Below are 22,280 nucleotides of genomic sequence, written 5' to 3'. Positions count from 1 at the left end.
AAATGTTATGGCCTTGACAAACACAGGAAATTCTGAAAAGGATATTCAGAAAACCCCATGTCATTCAAACGTCGAGACATCTAGACTTGATAGGTTAGAGGATTCGATGAGAGATGTCAAAGAATCTCTAAACAATTTATTAAATAAACCGGAAAGACCCCGTCAGGTAGAGAAAACCGAACAGAGAAATCACACGCGTTCGCAAATTAAAACTAGAGACTCTCAAAAGTTTATTTGTTTTAATTGCAATGAAGAAGGTCATATCAGCCGTAATTGTCCTAAGAAAAATTCAAATTACGCGAGAAAAGAGTCAGTCAGGACTCCAAGGACACAACAGTCCAAGGAGCATGCTAATTTAAACTAGAACGGGCTGAGATGGAGGCCACAGGCTCAGCTCAGACAAACAATTGTGTTGCAAATTTTGATAAAAATGTAAGGCCAAATACTAATAGTTTCAGATTAGCTGCTATTTCTCAACACTGCTGGTTTATAAAAGTTTCAATAGGAAACTCAGATATTAAAATGCTCGTAGATACGGGTTCCGCAGTTACTTTGCTGTCGAAGCAAATGTTTGATTCCTTGAGAAATGTTGAACTGGAGAATGAATCGTCAATTTTGACGACCGCTGACGGAGAACCTATGACCGTGTTAGGTCGCTGTACTATGAATTTATGTATCGAGAATGAAGAATTCAGTCAAACGGTTATGGTAGCTGATTTAGGAAATCTTGAAGGAATTCTCGGATTAGACTTTTTAGCTCGTAATCATGTTACTTTTGATACCGGCAAAGGTGTTTTGAAGTTCAAAAATTTTGACTTGGCCTTAACCAATGAGTTTGAATCGGAAAACTCGTGCGCTCGCGTACAATTAATTCAGACATTTTGATTGGCAGTTTTGACGGTTTTGTTACTTTATTTAGAAATAAAATATTAATCTTAATTTTGAACACTAAATGTTCACTCATGATCGTCGTAAATGGGCAAAACTAGTCAGAACTGTCCATCATAAGTAAAATGTTATATATACCCATGTAAAATGATGTTGAACAGATTAAGAGAGATATAGATTTAGATAGATTCCGCTTATTGAAATGAGATTGAGCAGACTCCTGATTTGGGCTGCTATTAGCTGATGTAATTGTAACTATACGATCACGCTTAATAAAACCGCTTGAGAAAGAAATACTGGACTTGTCATCACTAAGTTTGAGCTGACCCGCAATTGGATCCGTAAGACGGAAGGCTTACACATCATTGAGCCAAGTGAATCACCATGGGCAGCGCCCATTGTATTGGTTAAGAAAAAGGATAATAGCACTCGATTTTGCGTCGACTATAGAAAATTGAATTTAAAAACAATTAAAGATAGCTATCCTTTACCGAGAATCGATGATTCATTAGACTCACTTTCAGGTGCTCAATACTACTGTACTTTAGACCTCGCTCAAGGATTTTTCCAAGTGAAAATGTCCGAGGAGGATAAGCCTAAAACGGCTTTTGCGACTCACCGTGGGCTGTACCAATTTCGCGTTATGCCCTTCGGATTGGCCAACAGTCCTAAAACGTTCGAACGGCTAATGGAACTTGTTCTAAACGGGTTACAATGGGAACGTTGTCTCGTTTATCTTGACGACGTGATTGTATTTGGTAAAACATTTACAGAAACTTTAGACAACTTGAAACTAGTTTTTGACAGATTCAAAAGTGCTAAGTTAAAATTAAAACCCAAAAAGTGTACATTTTTTCAAGATGAAGTTCGATATTTGGGACACATTGTGTCAGTTGACGGAATAAAATGCGATGAAGAGAAAATCAAGGCAGTCGACGACTGGCCGCAGCCCGAATCTGTTACCGACGTTCGGAGTTTTATGGGTCTTGCGTCATACTATAGAAAATTTATTCAAAACTTTTCAACTATAGCCTTTCCATTAACGCAACTTACTCAGAAAAACAGAAAATTTTCCTGGACCGATGAATGCGATGTAGCATTTCAAAGGCTGAAAGAAGCTTTAATTTCCGCACCCATCTTGTCTTATCCCACACGTGTCGGTCAATTTGTGCTAGACACAGACGCGAGTAATTTCGGAATCGGCGCGGTCTTGTCACAAATTCAAGATGGCGAGGAACGAGTCATCGCTTATGCTAGCAAGACTCTTTCTCGTTCTCAACGGAGTTATTGCACAACTTACAGAGAACTGCTTGCAGTTATAACGTTTGTAAAGTATTTCAGAAACTATCTTAGCGGTAAAAACTTTCTTATCCGGACAGATCATTCGTCTTTAATTTGGCTCAAAAATTTCAAAGAACCGGAAGGTATAGTAGCAAGATGGCTCTCATTACTCGATACTTATGATTTTCGTATCGAACACCGCAAAGGAGTTTCGCATGGTAATGCGGATGCGTTGTCGCGTAGACCGCGACGCAGATGTTTACGTGCGGAGTGCAAACAATGTGGGAAAGAGCAAGTTTGCTCTGCGATCGTTACTGCCGTAGATTCGCAGGATAGTTCGAACAAAGAGACATCAGCACAAGATGCTGACCAGTCGTCTCACTCTACAGAACACGGTCTAATAAATCAACATGAACCAAATTGGTTACCTCACTGGAGTAATCAAAGTATGATAGAAGCCCAGACTAATGACAAATCTATATGTGAAATTCGAGAGTGTTTGAAAAATGGTACAGATATATCAAAGCTTAAAAGTACTAGCATTGAAATGACAGCGCTTATACGAGAACGACAGCTGTTAAAACTGGAAAATGACATTTTAAGTAGAGTATGGAAAAACGAGAACGGTTTGACATATTTACAAACAGTTGTGCCTAAAGTCCTTAGAACAGAAATTTTAAATCAATTACACGATGCAAAGTCAGCTGGACATTTAGGTCGAGAGAAGACCTTAGGTAAAGTTAGGGCTAGGTACTATTGGCCAGGGATGACAAGCGATGTATCTCGCTGGTGTCAGACCTGCGTTCCATGTCAGCGTAGGAAACCCGGTCCAGGGTTGGGCAAGTCGCCCATGAAACGCGAACCAGTGTACCGACCCTTACAATGCGTCGCAATAGATATAATGGGTCCTCTCCCTATAACTGATAAGGGCAATCAATATATTATGGTGGTCGGAGATTATTTTACGAAGTGGACAGAGGCCTATCCTCTTCCAGACCACACGGCACAGACTGTCGCTGACAAATTAGTATGTGAATTTATATGCCGATATGGCTCGCCTTTAAGAATTCATACAGACCAAGGGCGCGAATTCGAGTCAAATCTTTTTAAACGAATGTGTGACATTTTTGAAATTGAAAAATCCAGGACAACGCCCTTTCATCCCCAATCAGACGGGATGATAGAGCGCTTTAACAGAACTCTACAACAAATGTTGGCGATGTTCGTCAATGATTATAAAGATGATTGGGATGAACATTTACCGTTATTAACTATGGCATACCGAGCCTCAGTACAAGAAAATACTAAGTGTACCCCAAATATTCTAATGCTAGGAAGGGAGACTTCACTCCCTATCGACATAATCACAGGGTCACCGACTCACCCTAATAACGCCCCTATAGAATGTCCCGTAAAATACGTCGAATGGTTAAAAGAAGCAATGCAAAATGCATTTGACTTCGCGCATGAAAATTTACAGAGTAGTTTTCAGAAACAAAAGCGTTACTACGACACTAAATTAAAGATTAGGTCATTCGAACCAAAAACATTAGTGCCTTGCTGGTATCCACCTGAAGCAAACCAAATACTTGGTTTAGGATGGACAGGGCCTTACGAGGTTGTCAGAAAATTATCAGATATAACTTATGAAATAAAAAGATGCAGTGACGGGAAACTAAAAATAGTACATGTTGACCATTTAAAGTTACTCAATCAGAAATTAGAGTCAGGTGAGGGACAGGGGGTGGATTTTAATTATGATAGAAATGAGTATGAGGAGGAAAGTGATGATAGGGTTGAACCCAGACCCAAATCACCGCAATTCAGTAGAAGAGGCAGACGCCTCAAACCCAAAATTATTTTCAGTCCATAAATATAATAAACTACGTTAAATATTGAAATTTAAAGCGATTCAGTAAAGAAATTAGTCTTGTTGTTGGTGTTGTAATTTCCATCGAGAGAATTAGAGTGTAATGAATACTCATTTATATATAGGTCCGTGAACATACATGTAGGTACATGAATAAGACGTGTGAACTTTATGACATAAATTGTTTTAATATATTGTTTTTACACTCATATGAAGTGAGTTATGGTGGATATTATTCGTACATGATACATGCATACATATATATAGTTTAAAACCATGGGCTAGTGCTTTCGGTTGTGTATCGACTGTATCTGTACATGTTTGCGAATGTTGATATATTGAGCGATTTTGTTTATGCTTGGTTTTATTTGTTGTGAGAAACTTAGTGAATTACATTCACTTGAACATAAGACTAGAGAAAGGTCTTGTTCTTGAGGATATAGGTTGGTGTTTTGTAGAGTTTATGAACTTAACAGTTTATTTTTTTTGTCAGGAATTATGTCAAGTTCATTCATGGACGTTGTACCTAATGCATGTATAGACGTACTAGACATCATGGCCGATGATGATTTCAACTTCGAAGAAAGCATCTTCAACTTGGAGGTAGAGGAGTTTGGCTATGTTGCCAACATGGGATGCCCTGTTGCAGATTGCAACTTTCAAGGGACCTTCCCATCGAGGGCGAAATTCCAGCGCCATTGGGAAGAACGTCATGTTCGTGAGGTACAGAAGTGGGCGTGCCCTCACCAAGGATGTAAGGCACTGGTCAGGAGGAAATCGGACATGAAAAGCCACCTTAAGTTTACACATAAAGAGACGAATCCTTCCATCCTCGGTTTGACTATCGCTAAGGCAACCAGCCAGATGGTGAGGGCCACCAATTTTATCGACCCCGGACTTCTGAAATACAACTTCCGCCGTGCAGAGACCTTCCCGACAGCCGGCGTCCTTTCCCTGCCTGGATTCCCCTCGATGGCGAATGTTGCTCCCGGGACTGTGGTCATTCCTCCCCCGTTGATTGAGCCGTCCTCTTCGTTGGAGCCATCTTCTTCCTCGTTGGAGCCATCTTCTTCCTCGTTGGAGCCATCTTCTCCCTCGGTGCAGACGTCCTCTCCCGAGTTGGACCCGTCTTCTTCCTTGTTGGAACAGTCTTCGTCGTCGTTGGACCCGTCTTCGTTGCCGTTGGAACCTTCTCTGACGTTGGAACCTTCTTCTTTGATGGCAGCCCCTCTTCTCTCTACGATGGAACTTGCAAGTGTATCAACGCAGACCGACTCGAAGAAAATTTCCCTTGACGATTATTTACACAAACCACAGTCTAAATCAACGCAGACTTATTCATATTGTGACGACGATTTTGCTATACCGCCCATACCTTCAAGTGAGAACTCACTCCAGATGTATATTGTAAAACTGGGTAACCAGATTGACAGAATTGCTCGTGTGCGTCTGTTAGCTAAGGAGCGCTTGGAACGACTACAGCGACCTGGATCGTCCCTCCGCGAACTAGAGAGCGAAAACCGCGCATTGAAGAGGAAAATTACTGAATTACTTGAGCGTGAGGAACTCTTCCCCGAACCGTGAACGTGAGACAATTTATAAATGTGCTTAATTTCATTAACTTTAATTTGTGAACTTTGATAATTTTCATATTGTTTACTTTGTGATTTGACATGTGTGTATCCATTCATATCTTATATGTTGTAATATATGAAAATGTCGTGTTGCTTATTATGATATGTAAGTATTCTTATGTATTATTGATACTTGTTCAGTTCTTTATCGTATGCACATTTGATGTTTGATAATTGAGACTAATGTACATAGTACATTAGGTCTTGGGAAGGGGGGAGTGTGGCGGTAGACTTGTTTATTTTATGTGTATTAATTAATATTTCAGTAATTGAATTGTATTTAATCAGCATATGTTTATGTGTATTAGTGTGCATATTGTTATTATAGTAATATTGTTCACGTATATCAAGTTGTCGCATTCGTTGTATAATTAACGTCATTCGTTAAGTATGACGTCACAGTACGTCCCGGCCCGGGGTAGCCCGACGTTGTTTGGTATGTCCATATATTGTTGAGAAGCAGGATTTGAGAGAGTGGGGTGGAAAACATTTGAACAGTAAGCACTGTTATTGTTACGCTGTGCAAGTATTGTTGTAATATCTTAATAAACGGTTATAAAACTAGAATCGATTTCTGTGCTTAATTCGGGACTATATACAGTACTGTATAACATTGGGCAACCGCCCGTTACATTTTAAAAGCTTAACGTTTTTAGTTAATGAGATCGCTTAGGTGTCTTCACAATATTAATTTTTTAAATAATATATATTTTTACTAATGACACGCAACTTTAGAAAGAAATTGTAAATTGAAAACTTTAAAAAAAAACCAATTCCCTCCTTAAGTGGCAAAAACCACAGAATCAAGCCTTTGTGTTTTCATCCTCCCCCATTTAGAAAATACTCATCAAAAATTCAAATGACCACGTATTAGTACAAAAATTAAACGGCCAGACATCTTGTGGTTTTTTTTTATCTCCTTTAAAATTAGCACCCGCGCTTATTTTTTAATCCCAGGAATGGTTCCCTGGTTAAGACCAGTCAAAAAACAATAACAAACAATTAGATAAGATAGTATGAAGATAGGGAATACCTTATTAAGAAGAAGAATAAGAAACCTACAATAACAATAAAGTCTCCTGTTGTAGACGGAAAACCTTAAAAATCAGAAACAGTACCAAAACAATCAGGTTTTCCGTTGGATACAGAATACCTTAATGATTATTAGTCCTTAAAGTTGTTGATTGAAGTACGCCATATATTGAATGCCAGGACTGCATCATTAGAGCATCACCTTTTGTTATTTTATATCCCCTGATTATTAATACAAACAAAGCATTGCAAGTACTCTTCGGTGTTCATTGGTCTAATGATGCAATAATGTTTCTGATTGGGTCGATACGTCTGTTGGAAGAATGGTAATATAAGCCAGCAGTAAGCGGTCGGAAATTAAAGTTTATCAGTTACTCCACAGTGGCTCTGGTGACGATGGTCTAAAATGTTCCTTAAATCATATCTATTCGCGTTGCTTTTCAGCCTTGCGAGATCATCCTCCGAGTTTTATGGCAAGTATCTGTCAGGTTTTACATTCGCGAGTCTTGATAAAATGGGTAAACAGATGTGTGTCAAGGAGTGTCAATCTTACCCCGGGCGATGTAAGTCTGCGAACTATAACCGGGTACATCTTAGTTGTGATTTGAATACAGACAGTGCCACTGACAAACCGGAAGCTATCTTAGACAGAGAGGGGAGTACCTACATAGAGATCTTAACCTCTGTGGTAAGAACATGCATATTAGAGCATAATAGAAAAAATTTACTTTAAGATATATTAGTAATTTAAAGACAATTTAATGATAAATCAAATCTTACAAAATATTAAATGACCATATCACATAATTAGCATTTCCTTTATTCATTCAAATTGTCTGTTTGTAGATATTGCGTCAATATTGTATATTACAGGAGTTTAATCTATAGCTAGTTACCATTCTTCCCATCCATAACTATTCCATTTCAAAAGCAATGCATTGCAGTCAATAAGGACTTGGTCATTCAACATTATCAATAATTCACCTACTTTGAATACCCACGTGTGTTTCCAATCCAATATAGATTTACCAATTCTAGATTTATTTAAGATAAGGTCAATATTAACTATCAATCGCTAGCATTTAATTTATCAAAGATCTTATCATAAATATTATTATGGTAAAATTATTCTTAGAAACACAAATAACAGGAATTAACTCTGAAAGGAATAAAAACAATATATTTGCAAAAAGGTATTAAAATATGCACATAAAGTAATAAAATGATATAATGCAAATGTACTTCAGTTGGAGTATATTTAGAAAACTCTAAATTGTATGTATGATTTTATTACCTTTGCGATCACTGGACCTAGAGTTTCGATTTCCTTTGAAATGTTTTGTTTTTAATGTTTCGAGAACAATTCAGATTTCTATGGTTGCAAATGACCAATCATCTTGCTGTACATTTTCTTGGGGGTTTTATTTGGAGTAGGGGGGGGGGGGGTAGAAAAGAGGGTGATTTTAGTTCGTTGACAATGATTTCATCCAAAACAAATTATCTATTTTCCAATCCATATCTACGAGAACTAATTCATGTTATTCAATACTCATTTGTTTTTAGATCAACGTTGATTTGATTAAGAAAACAAGACTCTAGGGACCTTTTGATTGCAAATTAAGTACTTTCTCTGCTGTTACAATGCGTTTGAGGCTAACTAGGTTTACGACTGTTTGGTATCTTTAAAACTGCAATATTAAATATCTTACATACATGTAAATTGTAATTCGTATGATTGTTTTCATCTCTGAACAACAACAAAAAAGAGAAACAAAAAACCCACCCACCCACCCCCCCCCCCCTTAAAAAAGACAAACAAAAGTCAACAACTTATATAATATTACAAGTACCTACAACTAAGTAAATTAAGGCACTTGATATGTCATTTATTAGGTCTTTTCACCTTTCAGGTGAAAGACCTCTTGTTTTCTTTATGTATCTTCTTCTTCTTCTTCTTCTTCTTCTTCTTACCTCGGTGTCATTTTTTTTGTTATTAGAGTTATCCAAACAGTTTAAACTTTATGTAATTGCTCATTAAACGTTATGGTACCAATTGACCCTGTGTCGCTCCCAGATCTTACAGAGTAATTGCCTTTCGAGAAGAAAATGCTTGTTATCGCTACTCCTCTGAAACCATCAAAACAATCACCTCCAATTTCTATTACTTATCATAGAGACTTTGGACCAATTGGTATGGAAGCGTCTACCTTGGTCAAACAAATTGACATAAAGGTCAAAGGTCAAGGTCATTTGGAAATCTGTTAATTAACAAGTGTTTAGATCTCTTTTTAGGGTGCTAGAGAAAAACTTTTTTATGGATGTAGTAGGACATCGTAAGACATTTTAAAATATAGCGCCTTGACTCTCACCTTTGAATATTTACAGAGTTATTGCCTCTATAATACTAAATGCTTGTTATCGATATACTCCTCTGAAACCATAAGAGATAGAGACGTGGAACTTTTAGCAATCTCTTTAGTACAAATAGAGGATTTTCCAATTTTTCATTTCGAAAAGATCTGAGGCCCCCATCTAGCAGTAATTGCCCCTGAAAGTATTGAAACTTTGGTAAAACCACTTCCAACTTTTTTATTACTTACCATAAAGACTTTGGACTACTTCGTATGGGAGCGTCTACCTTGGCCGAACAAAATGACATATGGTAAAAGTTCAAGGTCATTTGAAAATCTGTTAATTTATGAATTTTCATATTTTTTGAAAAGCAGAATTATATTAAGGGTTTCAAAAGCTTGCTGGATTGCGCAAAAAGGTATTCAGTTGGGTCAGGTATCACAACAAGTCATGTGGTTACTCAAGTTGAACTTGTTTTACAGTCAACCAATTCATATTATACAAAGATAGCTAGCCTCCAAACACGCTCTTCTATTGTTAGGTTTTCTGTTTATATGCCTTTGTAAAGAATATTCACTTGGTTCAGTTTTGTATATAGTCAACATGGAATTCCTAAATGACTTGAAAAAAAATCTTTAAAAATCACTTGTGGGTTTGAGGTTTTCCCATTTTATAGTACAATATGAATTATAGGTATGAGAATATTTTGTAATTTTTTTTTAGCAATCTAGCAACTTATTAAAATATTAGGGTGGAAAGACCTCTAATTGTTCATTTATGAAACTTTGATTTCAGAACAGTTCGGTCTGTGGAGACATTCAGTGCTCAAGCAGGAAAAAATGTGTCGTCACAAAGTCTGGACCATCCTGTATTTTCCAAGGTAACAATAGTTTTGTTTTGAGAGAAAGAGAGACAGACAGACAGACAGACAGACAGACAGACAGACAGACAGACTATTTTTTAAAAAATATTTGTCAATTATCCTAAATTTTTTTTCTTAATTTTAAGACATAGTTATTTTGAAAGTGGTAGCAAAGTCTTAAAGAACTGAATTTTCGTTTTAAAATATTAGGTATACTTTTTATATTCATGCAAAATCGAATTTTAATATTGAAATACTAGCTATACTTTTTATATTCGTGCAAAAATAATTAATGATAATTGCAGAGATTACAATTTCGAGTTTTGATTTGAAAGTGTAAGTAATGGAATAATTGTGTTGTGATAATGTGTACTCGCCAATAATTGTTTTCTGGCTTATCAAGGTTTTTAAAAAAAATGGTAAATATTTATTTTCAGGATAAATTTCATTACACACAACCTGCTCGGTATTACTTTAACGTTAGTATCTAGTTTATTTAATAATTCATTCCAAAAGGAAACTTTGTGTTGATGTTGTTAATGTCCTTACAACATAGGCTTCTTTGATTATGTTACTCTCAGGTAGTCGTATTTTATTATGCTTTAGATTTTGTTAAACACAGATGAAAAAAGTAATAAAATCCTTGAAGAGTAATGATAGCATTTTCTTATTAGGTTGTAATATGCCTAGAATAAAAAATGCTAAATTTAATGGCGGACAACTTATGTCTTGGGAATCTATGCAGTGTGAAACAGGCTACAATTACATAACTTCACTGACGTGCACAGAGACAGGCTTGGATAAAAACGCCACTGACTTTAGATGTTGTAAGTAAGAAATAAATGATTGGATTGCAATGTGTAAGAGTTGCATTCCTAAAATATTATTATATAAAACCAGTCATCTTACTGGTATGTTTTTCTTTATTTATTCGATAAATAGATTCTTTTCATGCTTAAAATTGTTTGTTGCATAGAAAGAAAGATTACATACTTAATTTTCTTTTTCATTTCAAATGTAGTTACTTGTAATACATTTTAAAAATTGCTTTGTAACAAAAGCAGTTTAACAGTTTATTAAATAATATTTAATATGATTTCATTTTACTAATTTAGATAAAGAAGAGGACGGCTGGATTTTGATCTACAGGGGCCAGAGTGGGGGAACTGACTCTGACTATCTGTCGTTTATTTCTAACGGTACGAGCGATGAAACAAACGAGAACGTAAATGACGAGTATTGTACCTCTATCACAAAGTCTCCACTCTGTACGACCAACTACCGAACATCGCTCATCGATCGGTGGCAGTCACTTGGTAACTTTAAAGTGAGTACTATATATAATCTTGACCTTCTAAAATGCACTAAACATCGACGTTGGTAGCTTTAATGTTTTTCATTGCAATACAATAGCCTCTTCTTGTCTATGATGATGTGTATCAAAAGGGTGTTCTAAAGATACGTTACACTAATGTGTGATTTATTTTAAAACTGAAAGTCAAATTAATGAATCATGCAGTGATTGCGATGAAGTAGACACGTTCTTTTAAGTTACAAATTAAGAAAAAGCCGATATCAATTATTTTGACAAAATCCCAAAATCACATGTGGATAGATATCTGATTTACGGTCCAATTGCTTTTGCACATTAAAAATGCAAAAAGTGAAGTCCTTATATCTCGGATAAAATTATTTTGATTGACTTTCATTCGACTCAAAAGTTTTGAACGATGAATTATTTTTATCACGAAAACGTTCAGCTTCAGCCATCCTTATAGTAATGTTTTCCAAATTTATTTAACTTATATTTATGAGTTGAAACGTATTGATGCGTCACACACTTTAAAGAGGATACACAGCAAGAGCAAATATCATTTTACTAATCATGTTACATAATTAAGACTATTGTCTTCTTCACTTATTGCATCAATTTCATCTATAGAATGATATACGAGAAAGAAAATAACAATTTTATTTCTTTATTGTTACGTATGTATATATTGTGGAAATATTCGTAAACAGAAATCACTGTAAACTACCATGTGCAGTTATTTAATTCTTTTTAATAAAAACAGGTAAACGTATCCCTGTACAAAAATGGGACAAAAGTGGCGGAAGTTGTGTTTAATGGGACGGGTACCAGCCAAGAGAGCTGGTTCTCTCCCAGTAAGATCTTGTCCAGTAGCTGGTCCGATGTCACCCCCAATCAAACGTACAATTATTTCAGCCTTGAAGGAGATGTTGATGCGTAAGATATTTGTTATATTGACTTCTACTTATACATTAAAGTTCGAAAAAAATGTTATTCACGAAGTATCATTTCTTCATACACAAGCAGTTACGTAGGTTTCGATTGCAGTCTTAAGGAGCGTCAACAGATTGGTATATGAAGATAATATAGCGTCATCTCAGTACAAACACATTAAACTAAAAATCCCCGTTTACAAATAAAAAAAATTTGTATTATAGATAAATTCAAATTAAAAAATAGTGCCTAAATAAATTGCTTTTTAAGAAGGCATCTAAAATCTAAACAAAATGTCGAAAACGAACGTATGAAATATTATTTGGTTTTGGAAAATGTTAAAAATGTTCCTCTGTGCCTATATGCAGTAAGCGAAGGTATAGAAATGAGACGGTATTGACATAAATTTGTAAAAATCATTTTAATTTAAGAGAGTTTTTTCTGGACGATACATTTTTGCAATAGAGCACTAAATTGCGTACAGCGTAAAAGAACTGCTAAAAGACGGGTCACTGGTCGTATAAGCTAATTTGGTAATACCTGTAATATATCTTTCTCCTGCCGCGCTTTCTCGGAACAAGTTTCATGCGTTGCAAACTACGCATGCTCTACGTTCATTGTCTAATTGTAGCATTTAAATCAAATATATATTGCAGCATGTTATTTGAATATTTTTAGACAACTGTTTGAAAATTCAAATTCGTAAAAAATTTAAAGTTACAAGATGGTGACAACTTTTGAAGAAAATGCACCTTTAAGAGGAGAATGGAGAAACTTTCAAATATGTAAAAACAAGGGCGGTTGCCCAAATTATCTGTTTTGGATGTCGTCATCATGCAGACTGAGTAATGTACAGCCCCCTCAGTAACATTAAAAAATAATTTTCCCTTAAGGGAATTACAAAGCCTAAATTCTTTGTCAGTAACTGCATCTTTGTTAAGTAAGGACTCATCAAAAACAAATTAACTAGAGGTATTACATCAATAATTATGTCAAAGAACACATACAAAGGACGTTTTTAATGTATATCTACAGGGGACAATGGAGAAACTTTCAAATATGGAAAAGTTATGGGGGTTGTCCGAATGACATATTTTGGATGTCATCATCATATGCTGAACCAGGAAAGCTTTGTCCCCGAGAGCAAACAAGCACCAAGCAGTATTTTTATTGTCCCGAAACAACACAGTGTAAATTTGACCAGGGTGCACGTGAGTACTAATTTGATCTATTCTATTTATTTAATAAATATATACATGTAAGTATTTGTTGGAGTGTATTCCCTTTTTAAAACCTAAAGATTATTGAGTAAACAATAAGCCTATTTGTTTTCAAGTTTATCTATCCATCTCAAAAATGTTCTATTTTTAACATAGATCAAGTTGCTGACGTCATGACAGTGTCTATAAAGATGACGTAAAATCCAACTAAATTTTTACAAATTTTCCAATGTAATGAATGAAAATAGTGATATAAAACGGATGTGCAATTATTTTAAATTTGGATGTTATTAAGGACGACGGCGGACCCAATTCATTTTTACAATAGTGATTTTTATGAATATTTTAAATGAGTTAGGGTTACTAAAGATCTATCGAAATCAATAAAAAAAAATAACATGAAGATCGAATTAGATTTTTAGTAGAGACCATGTCAAAAATTTGTTGCATTACTTCAGTAAAACATAATGGGAAAGGTATTTTTGTGAGAGGAGAAATAATTTTTTTAAAATTCTAAAATGGATTTTCTATCCAAATTGAAATATGATACTTGTAAGATGATTTTGAATTAATTTCATGTAAAAATGATAATGTCACTGACTTTGTTTTTACGGGGGCACATGCCAAATGCGATGTTTTGTTATTTTTGTCAAGTTTGCATGAAAAATACTGTTCAAAGTCTAAGAAAAAGGTTATGTACTTTAATTCGAGGTTGATTTATGAAACAAATCAACTATTGCTGTGTGCTTTACATTTGTTTTGGATTAAATAGTTCAAACCTTAAGCTCAAAAAAGGTTTAACGCTGTTTTAAATATGAGGATCGAGGCGGATCAGAATGTAAATGTTTTGTTCAAACTCTGAAAACTAATCTTTGTAGATGGTAATAAATAATTTGAGTTAATATCAAACTCACAACAGTACTGTGACATCTTCTAAAGAAATCTATTAGTGTTGACTAATGTTGAAAAATGGATTTTATCATGTTTTAAAAATAGCAAGTTCAGACGTAGTGTCTATATAAAATGTGTAATACGATGACGTAGATGATTGGCGACGTAGAACAGATAAATATTGCTTCATAAGCAATTTTCATTGTATTTTAGTGATTGTAACGTATTATTGAGAACTTGATGTTCGTAACAATTGCTCTTTTTGGGTGCACGATATATTTGCGCAAGCTGAATTAGGTTCGTCGTCCTTAGACAATAATTAGGTTCAAGAAATGCGCTTTAAATCAGCAATATCAGAAACTATATGAAGAAAATAAAAACATATAAATTTATCTTAGAATATATAAAAAATAATTAAAGCAAATGCGCATTCCATTGTAACTTCGTGGATCTTGAGATCCAGGAAGAGATTTTAAAAGAAAGGTTAGATAAAAAAATATTTAGCAAAGCAGCAGCATGCTATACAACTAACCGTAAGGACATTCTCCCCAACTTGAAGAAGAGCATTGAATAAGGACGACAGGAGATACCAAGACTTTTACTGCTGCAAAGACACACTGAAGAAAGGAGGAAAATAGACCGACCAAAACAACGTATTGAAAAACACAAGAGAAACAAATATATACAGACATCGGCAAAAGCAAAAACCCGAGACAGAGGATGGTGAGGACAGCAAATAGGGACTTGCATAGAGTAAAGAATGGTGAAGTTGAATAAGAACTCATTAAAATTTTATGATTGGCTTAACTTATTATTTTGGAAATCCATTTTTTTAACCGGGTTTTCCAACGGAAAAATCCGGTTATTAAAATGGTGAAAATGGCTGGCGGATGGGTGGGCGGATGGGCGGCTGCCAAAAGGGTACCCTCATTGTACGGATAACTCCTCCTACAGTTTTCAAGATAGAAAGTTGTTCTTTTGCAGATCAATTGTAAATATATCAGAGGTGTGCATATTGCTAGGATTATGATTTCCGATAATTTATCGAAAAAATACTAGCTTTTGAACTTAGTCATTTTTTGGCAAAATATTGCATATTGGGAACCCTCATTGTACGGATAACTCCTCTTTCAGTTCTCAAGATAGGAAGTTGTTCTTTTGCAGATCAATTTTACATATATCAGAAATGTGCATATTGCTAGGATTATGATTTCCGATAATTTATCGAAAAAATGCCAGCTTTTGAACTTAGTCATTTTTTGGCAAAATATTGCATATTGGGAACCCTCATTGTACGGATAACTCCTCCTACAGTTCTCAAGATAGGAAGTTGTTCTTTTGCAGATCAATTGTACATATATCAGAAATGTGCATATTGCTAGGATTTTGATTTCCAATAATTTATGCAAAAAATACCAGCTTTTGAACTTAGTCATTTTTTGGCAAAATGTTGCATATACATGTAGGGTACTCCATTTCACTGGATAAGGGTTGACATGGATTATGGATACAGTTTACATAAAAGAAAACCCGGTTTGCTGTCACATTGACAGCTTTTCACTTGTTTAATTTATGTATTTGTTAAATTGTATACTAGTATGTAGTTTACGTCGTATTTTCTGTAAACAATACATTAGAACATTCCTTTTTCTGTATATAAAGTTCTTTTAAAATCGTTTGAGATTTTTTTTTGAAGAAGCATAATTTTAAATATAAAAGATTAAAGAATTTACTAGATAGTTGTGTGTCGAATTATAATTATTCGATTGTTACGGGTTAAAATCAAAGCAAGGGCAGACTTCATTGTGATATATTTGTGCATTGTATACAGAATCTTCGGCAACGATAACACTCGGAGAATGTGTTATGTTTTAGTAGAGTACAAGGTACAATAACAAAGGGGTGCTTTCAACTCTGATTATATCCTGGTGTTGACTTTTTAAATTTCTTTATTATTCCTCAGCGTAAATATCTATGTTTTTTTACGTTAAATCGTGAAATAACTTTACGTTTCAAGATGAAAAAAGGGTTAAAATCACATTTTTAATAATAATTGTTTAAATAAATATTTAACCCTTTGCTGTTTTATTCTTATCAAGGACATTGTGCTTTTTATAATATAAATTGATATCCCTTTTCTGTTCTCTGAACATATTTATAAAAAGCTCAATCATTGCGTTATGCTGCGACTGATTGAAAATCCTTGAATGTGAATTGATATCTGCTTAAGGAGGTTGGCACCTCAAATAATAGTAATGTTAATCATCCGAAATCAACTTGGATATAAAGATGGGACCTAAAACGTTCTTTTATTTTTTATCTGACCCATGTAACAAGCCATTTTTTGGAAATATATGGCCCAAAACAGAAATAATAATTTTCCTGAAATCTTTGCTAAAATTTGACATGGAAATTGATAATTTGAAGAAATCAAACAAATATTTATAGTTTAAAATAATATTTAGTTATGATTTTGATACAGTATGAAGTTGAACACAAGTAGTGACTATAAAAGTAAAATCTAAGTCAAAGTTTAAAAATTCTTGCTTTACTAGTGGCTTCAAAGGCCAGTATATAATGAACACAATAACAGATGTTACAAAATTTTGGAGTAATCATATGATAACGCATATCAAAAAAATTATAGTCATGTCTTCTTTCCAAAACTTTGCATACAAATAGACATACATTGAATGTCTCATTTAAAAGTGTAACAAGTAGGGGGTCACATTACAAAAATTTGAGATATAGCAAAGTTTAGGCCAAAATTGGAGTTTTTCTTAGCTTCTAAGAATTATAATGAAATATGCCAAAATATATCAATGGAAACAAACAAGAACCAAGCAGTATTTTTACTGTCCCGAAACAACACATTGTAACTTTGAACAGGGTGAGTACTAACTTGATCTATGCTATATATCAAATAAATATATATAGAAATATCTTTTAAAGTATATTTCCTATTTAAAACTTAAAAGATATTAAGTAAGAATTAAACCTGTTATTCTTCAGTTTTAGCTGTTTGTCTCAAAAAATGTTTTATTTTTAACAGAAGGTGAAGTTGTAGACGTCATTACTGTGTCTATAAAAATGACGTACGTAAAATCCCAATAAATTTGTACAAACTTTCCAATATAATGAATAAAAATGCTTAAATTGATATGCAATAAATTCGATGAATGAAAATGCTGATATAAAATGGATATGAAAATATTCTTGATGATGTTAAACAATAATTAGTTTTAAAAAATGCGCTTTAAATCAAAGATATCAGAAACTGAATGGCAAAATTAAAAACAGACAAAATCATCTTAGAAGTTATGAAAACAAATATTAAAGCAACTGCACATTTCATTGAAACTTTATGGATCTTGAGATCCAGAAATATATTATAAAGGAATATTTACTAAAAAAAATATTCAGGAACGCACCAGCATGCTATACAACTCACCCTTGGGTCATTCTACCCAAACTGAAGGAGGTCATTGAATAAGGACGACAGAAAAAATATCAAAATTTGTACTGTTGCATAGACACACGAAAGGAAGGAGGAAACTAGACCAACCAAAATCAACGTATAGAAATACAAAAGAGGAACTAATATATACAGACATCAGCAAAAGCAAGAACCATAGACAGAAAATAGGGGGAACAGCGGAAAGGGACTTGTGTGCAGCTGAAGAGATCAGGAATGGTGAAGTTGAATAAGAAGTCATTTATAGTTGGCTTAACAAATTATTTCTAAAAAGTTATTTATATTAGAATATATACTAGTATATAGTTTGCGTTGTATATTTAGTAAACCATACAATTAAGCTTGCATATGAACATTTTTCTCTGTATATAAAAATCTTTGAAAATCATTTAATTTTTTTGGAAGAAGCAGGTTTTTAAATATAAAGATTGAAGAATTGACATAACTCTATGTCTAATTATAATTATTCGATTGTTACAATTTAAAATCAAAGCAAGGACAGACTTCATTGTAATATATTGAATACAAAATCTTGAGCAACGACAACACTAAAAGAATGTGTTAGGATTTATTTCTCTCGAGAGTAGATAACAATTAAGCATTGAATCCTTATTTTTTAAAAGATAAAGTCTCATAACTGCAACGGTGTGAGCATATAAATTGAATAACGCGCGTTAGCGCGTTATGAAAATTTGTTTGCATACACCGTTGCAGTTATGAGACTATATCTTTCAAAAAATAAGGATTTAATGCTTATATTTACGTTTTTTTTTTACCTTCTTGCCTTGGACGCAAATGCGAATTATACCTCAAATTACTGTATTATCCTGTGGGTAAGTTCAAATTAATGGAAGAGCCACAGTAACAGCCACAAGCGTGATCTTTGATTTTCGCTTGTGACGTTGTTTTTATCAGCGTTCAACGTTTGTGACGTCACAATTAAAACTCGTGTTTTTACCTTTTAGTACCCTGTTTGTGTTATGGTGCTATATCTGCAGTAGCTTTACATGCAAAATATATGGGGAATGTAAATATGGTACAATAACAAAAGGATGCTTACAACTCTAATTATATTCTGGTGTTGACTTTTTAAATTTCTTTATTATTCTTCAGCGTCAACAACTGTTTTTTACGTTAAATTATGAAACAAATTTACGTTTCAAGATGAAAGAAAACGTTTTTAATCACATATTTTTAATAATAGAAATGTTTAACCCTTCGCTGTTTCTACTATTAAGGACAATATCTTGCTTTTTATCGCAAGCAACGCGATGATTCATCGTATTGTGCGTGTAGTAAACGTGCCTGTAATGTTAATGATATCGAGTCTACCTTAAAGCAATTAATGAATAGTCGATATTATTGTAAAGTTTCAAGACACGTAATTACAAAGTCAAGCCTTTATATCTTTATTCTTCATTTACCTACTCTCCAGTGTAGGTAGAAATCGCACTAGACTTTCTTCCCATATCTGTCTATCTTTGCAGAAGATATTACAAAGATGCATTTATGCTGAAATTAAAATATAAGTACAGTATTTTTCAAGCATTAAAGTAGATATCCAAGTGTGACTCCATTTGAATCTTAAAACTTAAATAAAAACTATACTGGCACTGTACCGGTTATCGGCTAAAATTTAACGTTTTCTTTTGGTAATTCCTTATTTCTTGATAGTTTTGGATAAAACTTGACATACTTTACAAAGTGAACTCCTTATTTATCAATCTGTTAGTTTATATCATTATTTAGAACCCAAAACATCTTGTATTGTGCTTTTAAGCACGCCCCGAATTTGCCGAGATTTTACGATTTACTGTACCAGTTATCGGCTTCGTGATAATAACATAGTAAAAATCTGTGTTCATGTTGATTTTATACTCTGCTAAATGAAGTTTGAATTATGCCCCTTTGTTAGGTCAGACTAAAGTATTCGGGGTCATGATACATTATAAACAAAACTCATAAAATAATTCGTTTATTATCATACGGTAATACACCAAATCGTATACTATTCAATACATAATTGTGCAATCAGGCGTTCAATTGCGCTACGAATTTCTCGGAAATTCGTGAATTCCTTTTGTTTATACATGTTAAATGTATTGATTTTATATGTCAAATCAAAGAAGGGATATAATAACGTATCACAAAGAGGTAATATTCTATTTTTAACTTATTACGTCACTTCCCCTACTGCTGAAAGTGCAAAGATGTAAAATCAGCGGTAAACAATGATCGTTAAGCTCATTTAAAAAAAACATATTCAAGAAAGTTTTCAAGCAAACTTACTTTTCTTTATTCAAAAAAGACGACTGAATTAAAAAATCTTGGATTGTCGCGTGCTATAAACCCGAACTCTCAGTTTAGCCGATAACTGGTCTTAGTCGATAACTGGTACAGTACAAGTATAGCAAATAAATAATAGTCAATTATGCTTTACAACTATAATTTTTCATCAATAAATTTAACCCTATTGGCATCAAAATTGTTTTTAAACCCACATGTTGCAGCATTCTTTTGGAAATGTTATTATTTTATATTATTTGATATAGAATCATGACACACAATTTCTTAGTTTCTACATAAATACAATTAAGGCCATGTTAAAATATCGGTTGAGGAGTCGTGCTTAATATTTGATCAGTTTTTCAGAAAATCACCATACCTACGCAACTCTATTTGTTTAAAAGTATCCAATTTACAATAAGATTTAAATCAAATATTCGTTTAATTAGAAATAAATCATTAACGTAATTCTAAAAATACGTTCTCGTCAAAGGGACTTTGATTTCAGACGGACCTTTTGTAGTTTTACCATATAAAATTTGTGTTCTTGAAAGATTTTACTTTTAACATTTGTAAACTTTGTACATCAAAGCATCCATAATAACCTTATCATTTATTCTGCCTGGTGCAGGCAGATAGCTTAGCACGCACAACAAAAGTCGCACAGTTTCAGATTTTATTGTGTAGAAAACAATGCCGTCATGCTATTAAAACAAATGAAATAACAATTTACAAAACACTACATAACTTAATATCTTTAAAAAACTATGTAAATTCCTTAAAGCTTAACATGGTTCTTAAATAGGCATAAATTGCCTTTTTGATATATTTCTTGCCATATTTTCTTTGCCATATATGGATTAATGAGTAGCCTACATGTATAAAATTTGATAAAGAAACAAAATTAAAGGGAGTTTTCAGTATACTATTATTCAAAATTGACAGATGTGAGGGAATGCAGCACATGTCGGAGACGGTGTTTGTTACATTGTGTGAGATAGTGGGGACCTCACAACAAGTTGCCTTAAGGAGGGAGGCAATGGACATCAGGGAGATGGTAATGAGACGAGTGACACCTAAAGATGGGTTCAATATAATTCAGATGTTTAGTGGAAGTCGGAGAGAGGGATTCAAACTGAATGGATCAGATACGGACTGGATGTTTTGGCCAAACAACCACCGGGTGATCATGGACATGTCTCAGTCTGAGTATTACAACACAGCCAATACAGCCTTGATTCTCTCTGACAGTTCTGAGAGTCCACCAGGATTCACTTTACTTAAGTTTCTGACACCATATATAAGCAGAGTCATGTGCTTAGCATTTGTCAGAATGAATAAGAGTCTCTACATATCTAGTTCTAAATACAGACAGTTAACTTTTTTATCAATATTTTCTGATTCTACTGAACATGGACCCTGTAGTAGTGGTGTAATAGGAGCAACAGAATATGACCATGCCCACTGTTTTGCTTGTGACTTTTGGCCTCCCTCTGTCTCTTCATGGGTAGATAGATGTCAAACATGGCCTGGTCCTGAGGTTGTTCATGATATTGTTAGAAACGGATGCCACTTTGTAGCAATAGGACACCCACTAGGTATCCATGAAAATGAAGAGTGAAGAATATCTTTTTCTCAGGCAGAATACAAACTTGTGCACTCAATGAACCACTGTCAGTTTTTGACACATGGATTGTTAAAACTATTTTTAAAAGAAGTTATAGATCAACAATCAGAAGAAACCTGTAAACTATTGTGTTCCTATCACATGAAGACAACAGTTTTCTGGGCAATACAACAAAACACACTACATCCTTGGTGTCCACAAAATCTCCTGGCCGGTTTCTGGGTCTGCTTTAAACTCCTCCTTAAATGGGTGCATTGTGGAGTTTGCCCAAACTTTTTCATCCCACAAAACAACCTGTTTCTAACAAAGGTTTATGGCTCAGCACAAAACAGATTGTTTTTACAGTTACATGAATTGTACAGCAAAGGTCTGGCTTGTCTGTTACAGAGTTCCTCTATCAGGTCCTACATCATTGATGTCTTATATAATCCGAGACGTTTTGTTCATACAAATGAAAGACTCATTTTGACCGAAGTTGACCTTGATCTAGAACTTTTTGATGAAACTTTTATACCTTTTTTTTCCCAAAACACCTTTTTGAAGTTACCAAAGCCATACACACATTGGAAAAGTTATGTCAAGTTACACATGTCAAGTTATAACATTACAAAGACTTG

The 22,280-nt window shown here is 34.1% G+C and overlaps 2 protein-coding genes across 3 annotated transcripts; both read left to right on the top strand.

Annotated features, from left to right (window-relative positions):
* The first annotated feature begins 7,048 nt into the window (after positions 1 to 7,048).
* LOC128181112 (uncharacterized) lies at positions 7,049 to 16,285 on the top strand. Of its 2 annotated transcripts, XM_052849381.1 has the most exons (7): positions 7,049 to 7,393; positions 9,853 to 9,937; positions 10,594 to 10,746; positions 11,035 to 11,246; positions 11,995 to 12,167; positions 13,200 to 13,375; positions 13,541 to 16,283. In XM_052849381.1, the coding sequence occupies exons 1-7, from the start codon at positions 7,112 to 7,114 to the stop codon at positions 13,582 to 13,584; spliced, it is 1,125 nt and encodes a 374-aa protein (XP_052705341.1). In that variant the 5' UTR covers positions 7,049 to 7,111; the 3' UTR covers positions 13,585 to 16,283. The 2 variants fall into 2 exon arrangements, with proteins under 2 accessions (XP_052705341.1, XP_052705342.1); XM_052849382.1 differs by lacking the exon at positions 10,594 to 10,746 and having other exon boundaries at positions 13,541 to 16,285.
* Positions 16,286 to 21,018: 4,733 nt separating this feature from the next.
* LOC128182444 (uncharacterized) lies at positions 21,019 to 22,143 on the top strand. The gene has a single exon (XM_052851071.1). It carries the CDS (start codon positions 21,076 to 21,078, stop codon positions 21,655 to 21,657), a length of 582 nt encoding a protein of 193 aa, XP_052707031.1. The 5' UTR covers positions 21,019 to 21,075; the 3' UTR covers positions 21,658 to 22,143.
* The last annotated feature ends 137 nt before the right edge of the window (positions 22,144 to 22,280 follow it).

This window comes from Crassostrea angulata, chromosome 4 (assembly GCF_025612915.1).
Source record: "Crassostrea angulata isolate pt1a10 chromosome 4, ASM2561291v2, whole genome shotgun sequence".
NCBI classification, from domain to species: Eukaryota; Metazoa; Mollusca; class Bivalvia; order Ostreida; family Ostreidae; genus Magallana; species Magallana angulata.
Note: the sequence above shows the minus strand (reverse complement) of the source record. Positions and strands in the feature narration are given on the sequence as shown.

Coding starts and splice junctions, on each gene's coding strand:
- LOC128181112 (XM_052849381.1), top strand. CDS start 7,112: ATGTTCCTTAAATCATATCTATTCGCGTTGCTTTTCAGCCTTGCGAGA. Junction 7,394..9,852: donor TAGAGATCTTAACCTCTGTG/GTAAGAACATGC, acceptor CTTTGATTTCAG/AACAGTTCGGTCTGTGGAGA. Junction 13,376..13,540: donor TAAATTTGACCAGGGTGCAC/GTGAGTACTAAT, acceptor TTTTTAACATAG/ATCAAGTTGCTGACGTCATG.
- LOC128182444 (XM_052851071.1), top strand. CDS start 21,076: ATGGACATCAGGGAGATGGTAATGAGACGAGTGACACCTAAAGATGGG.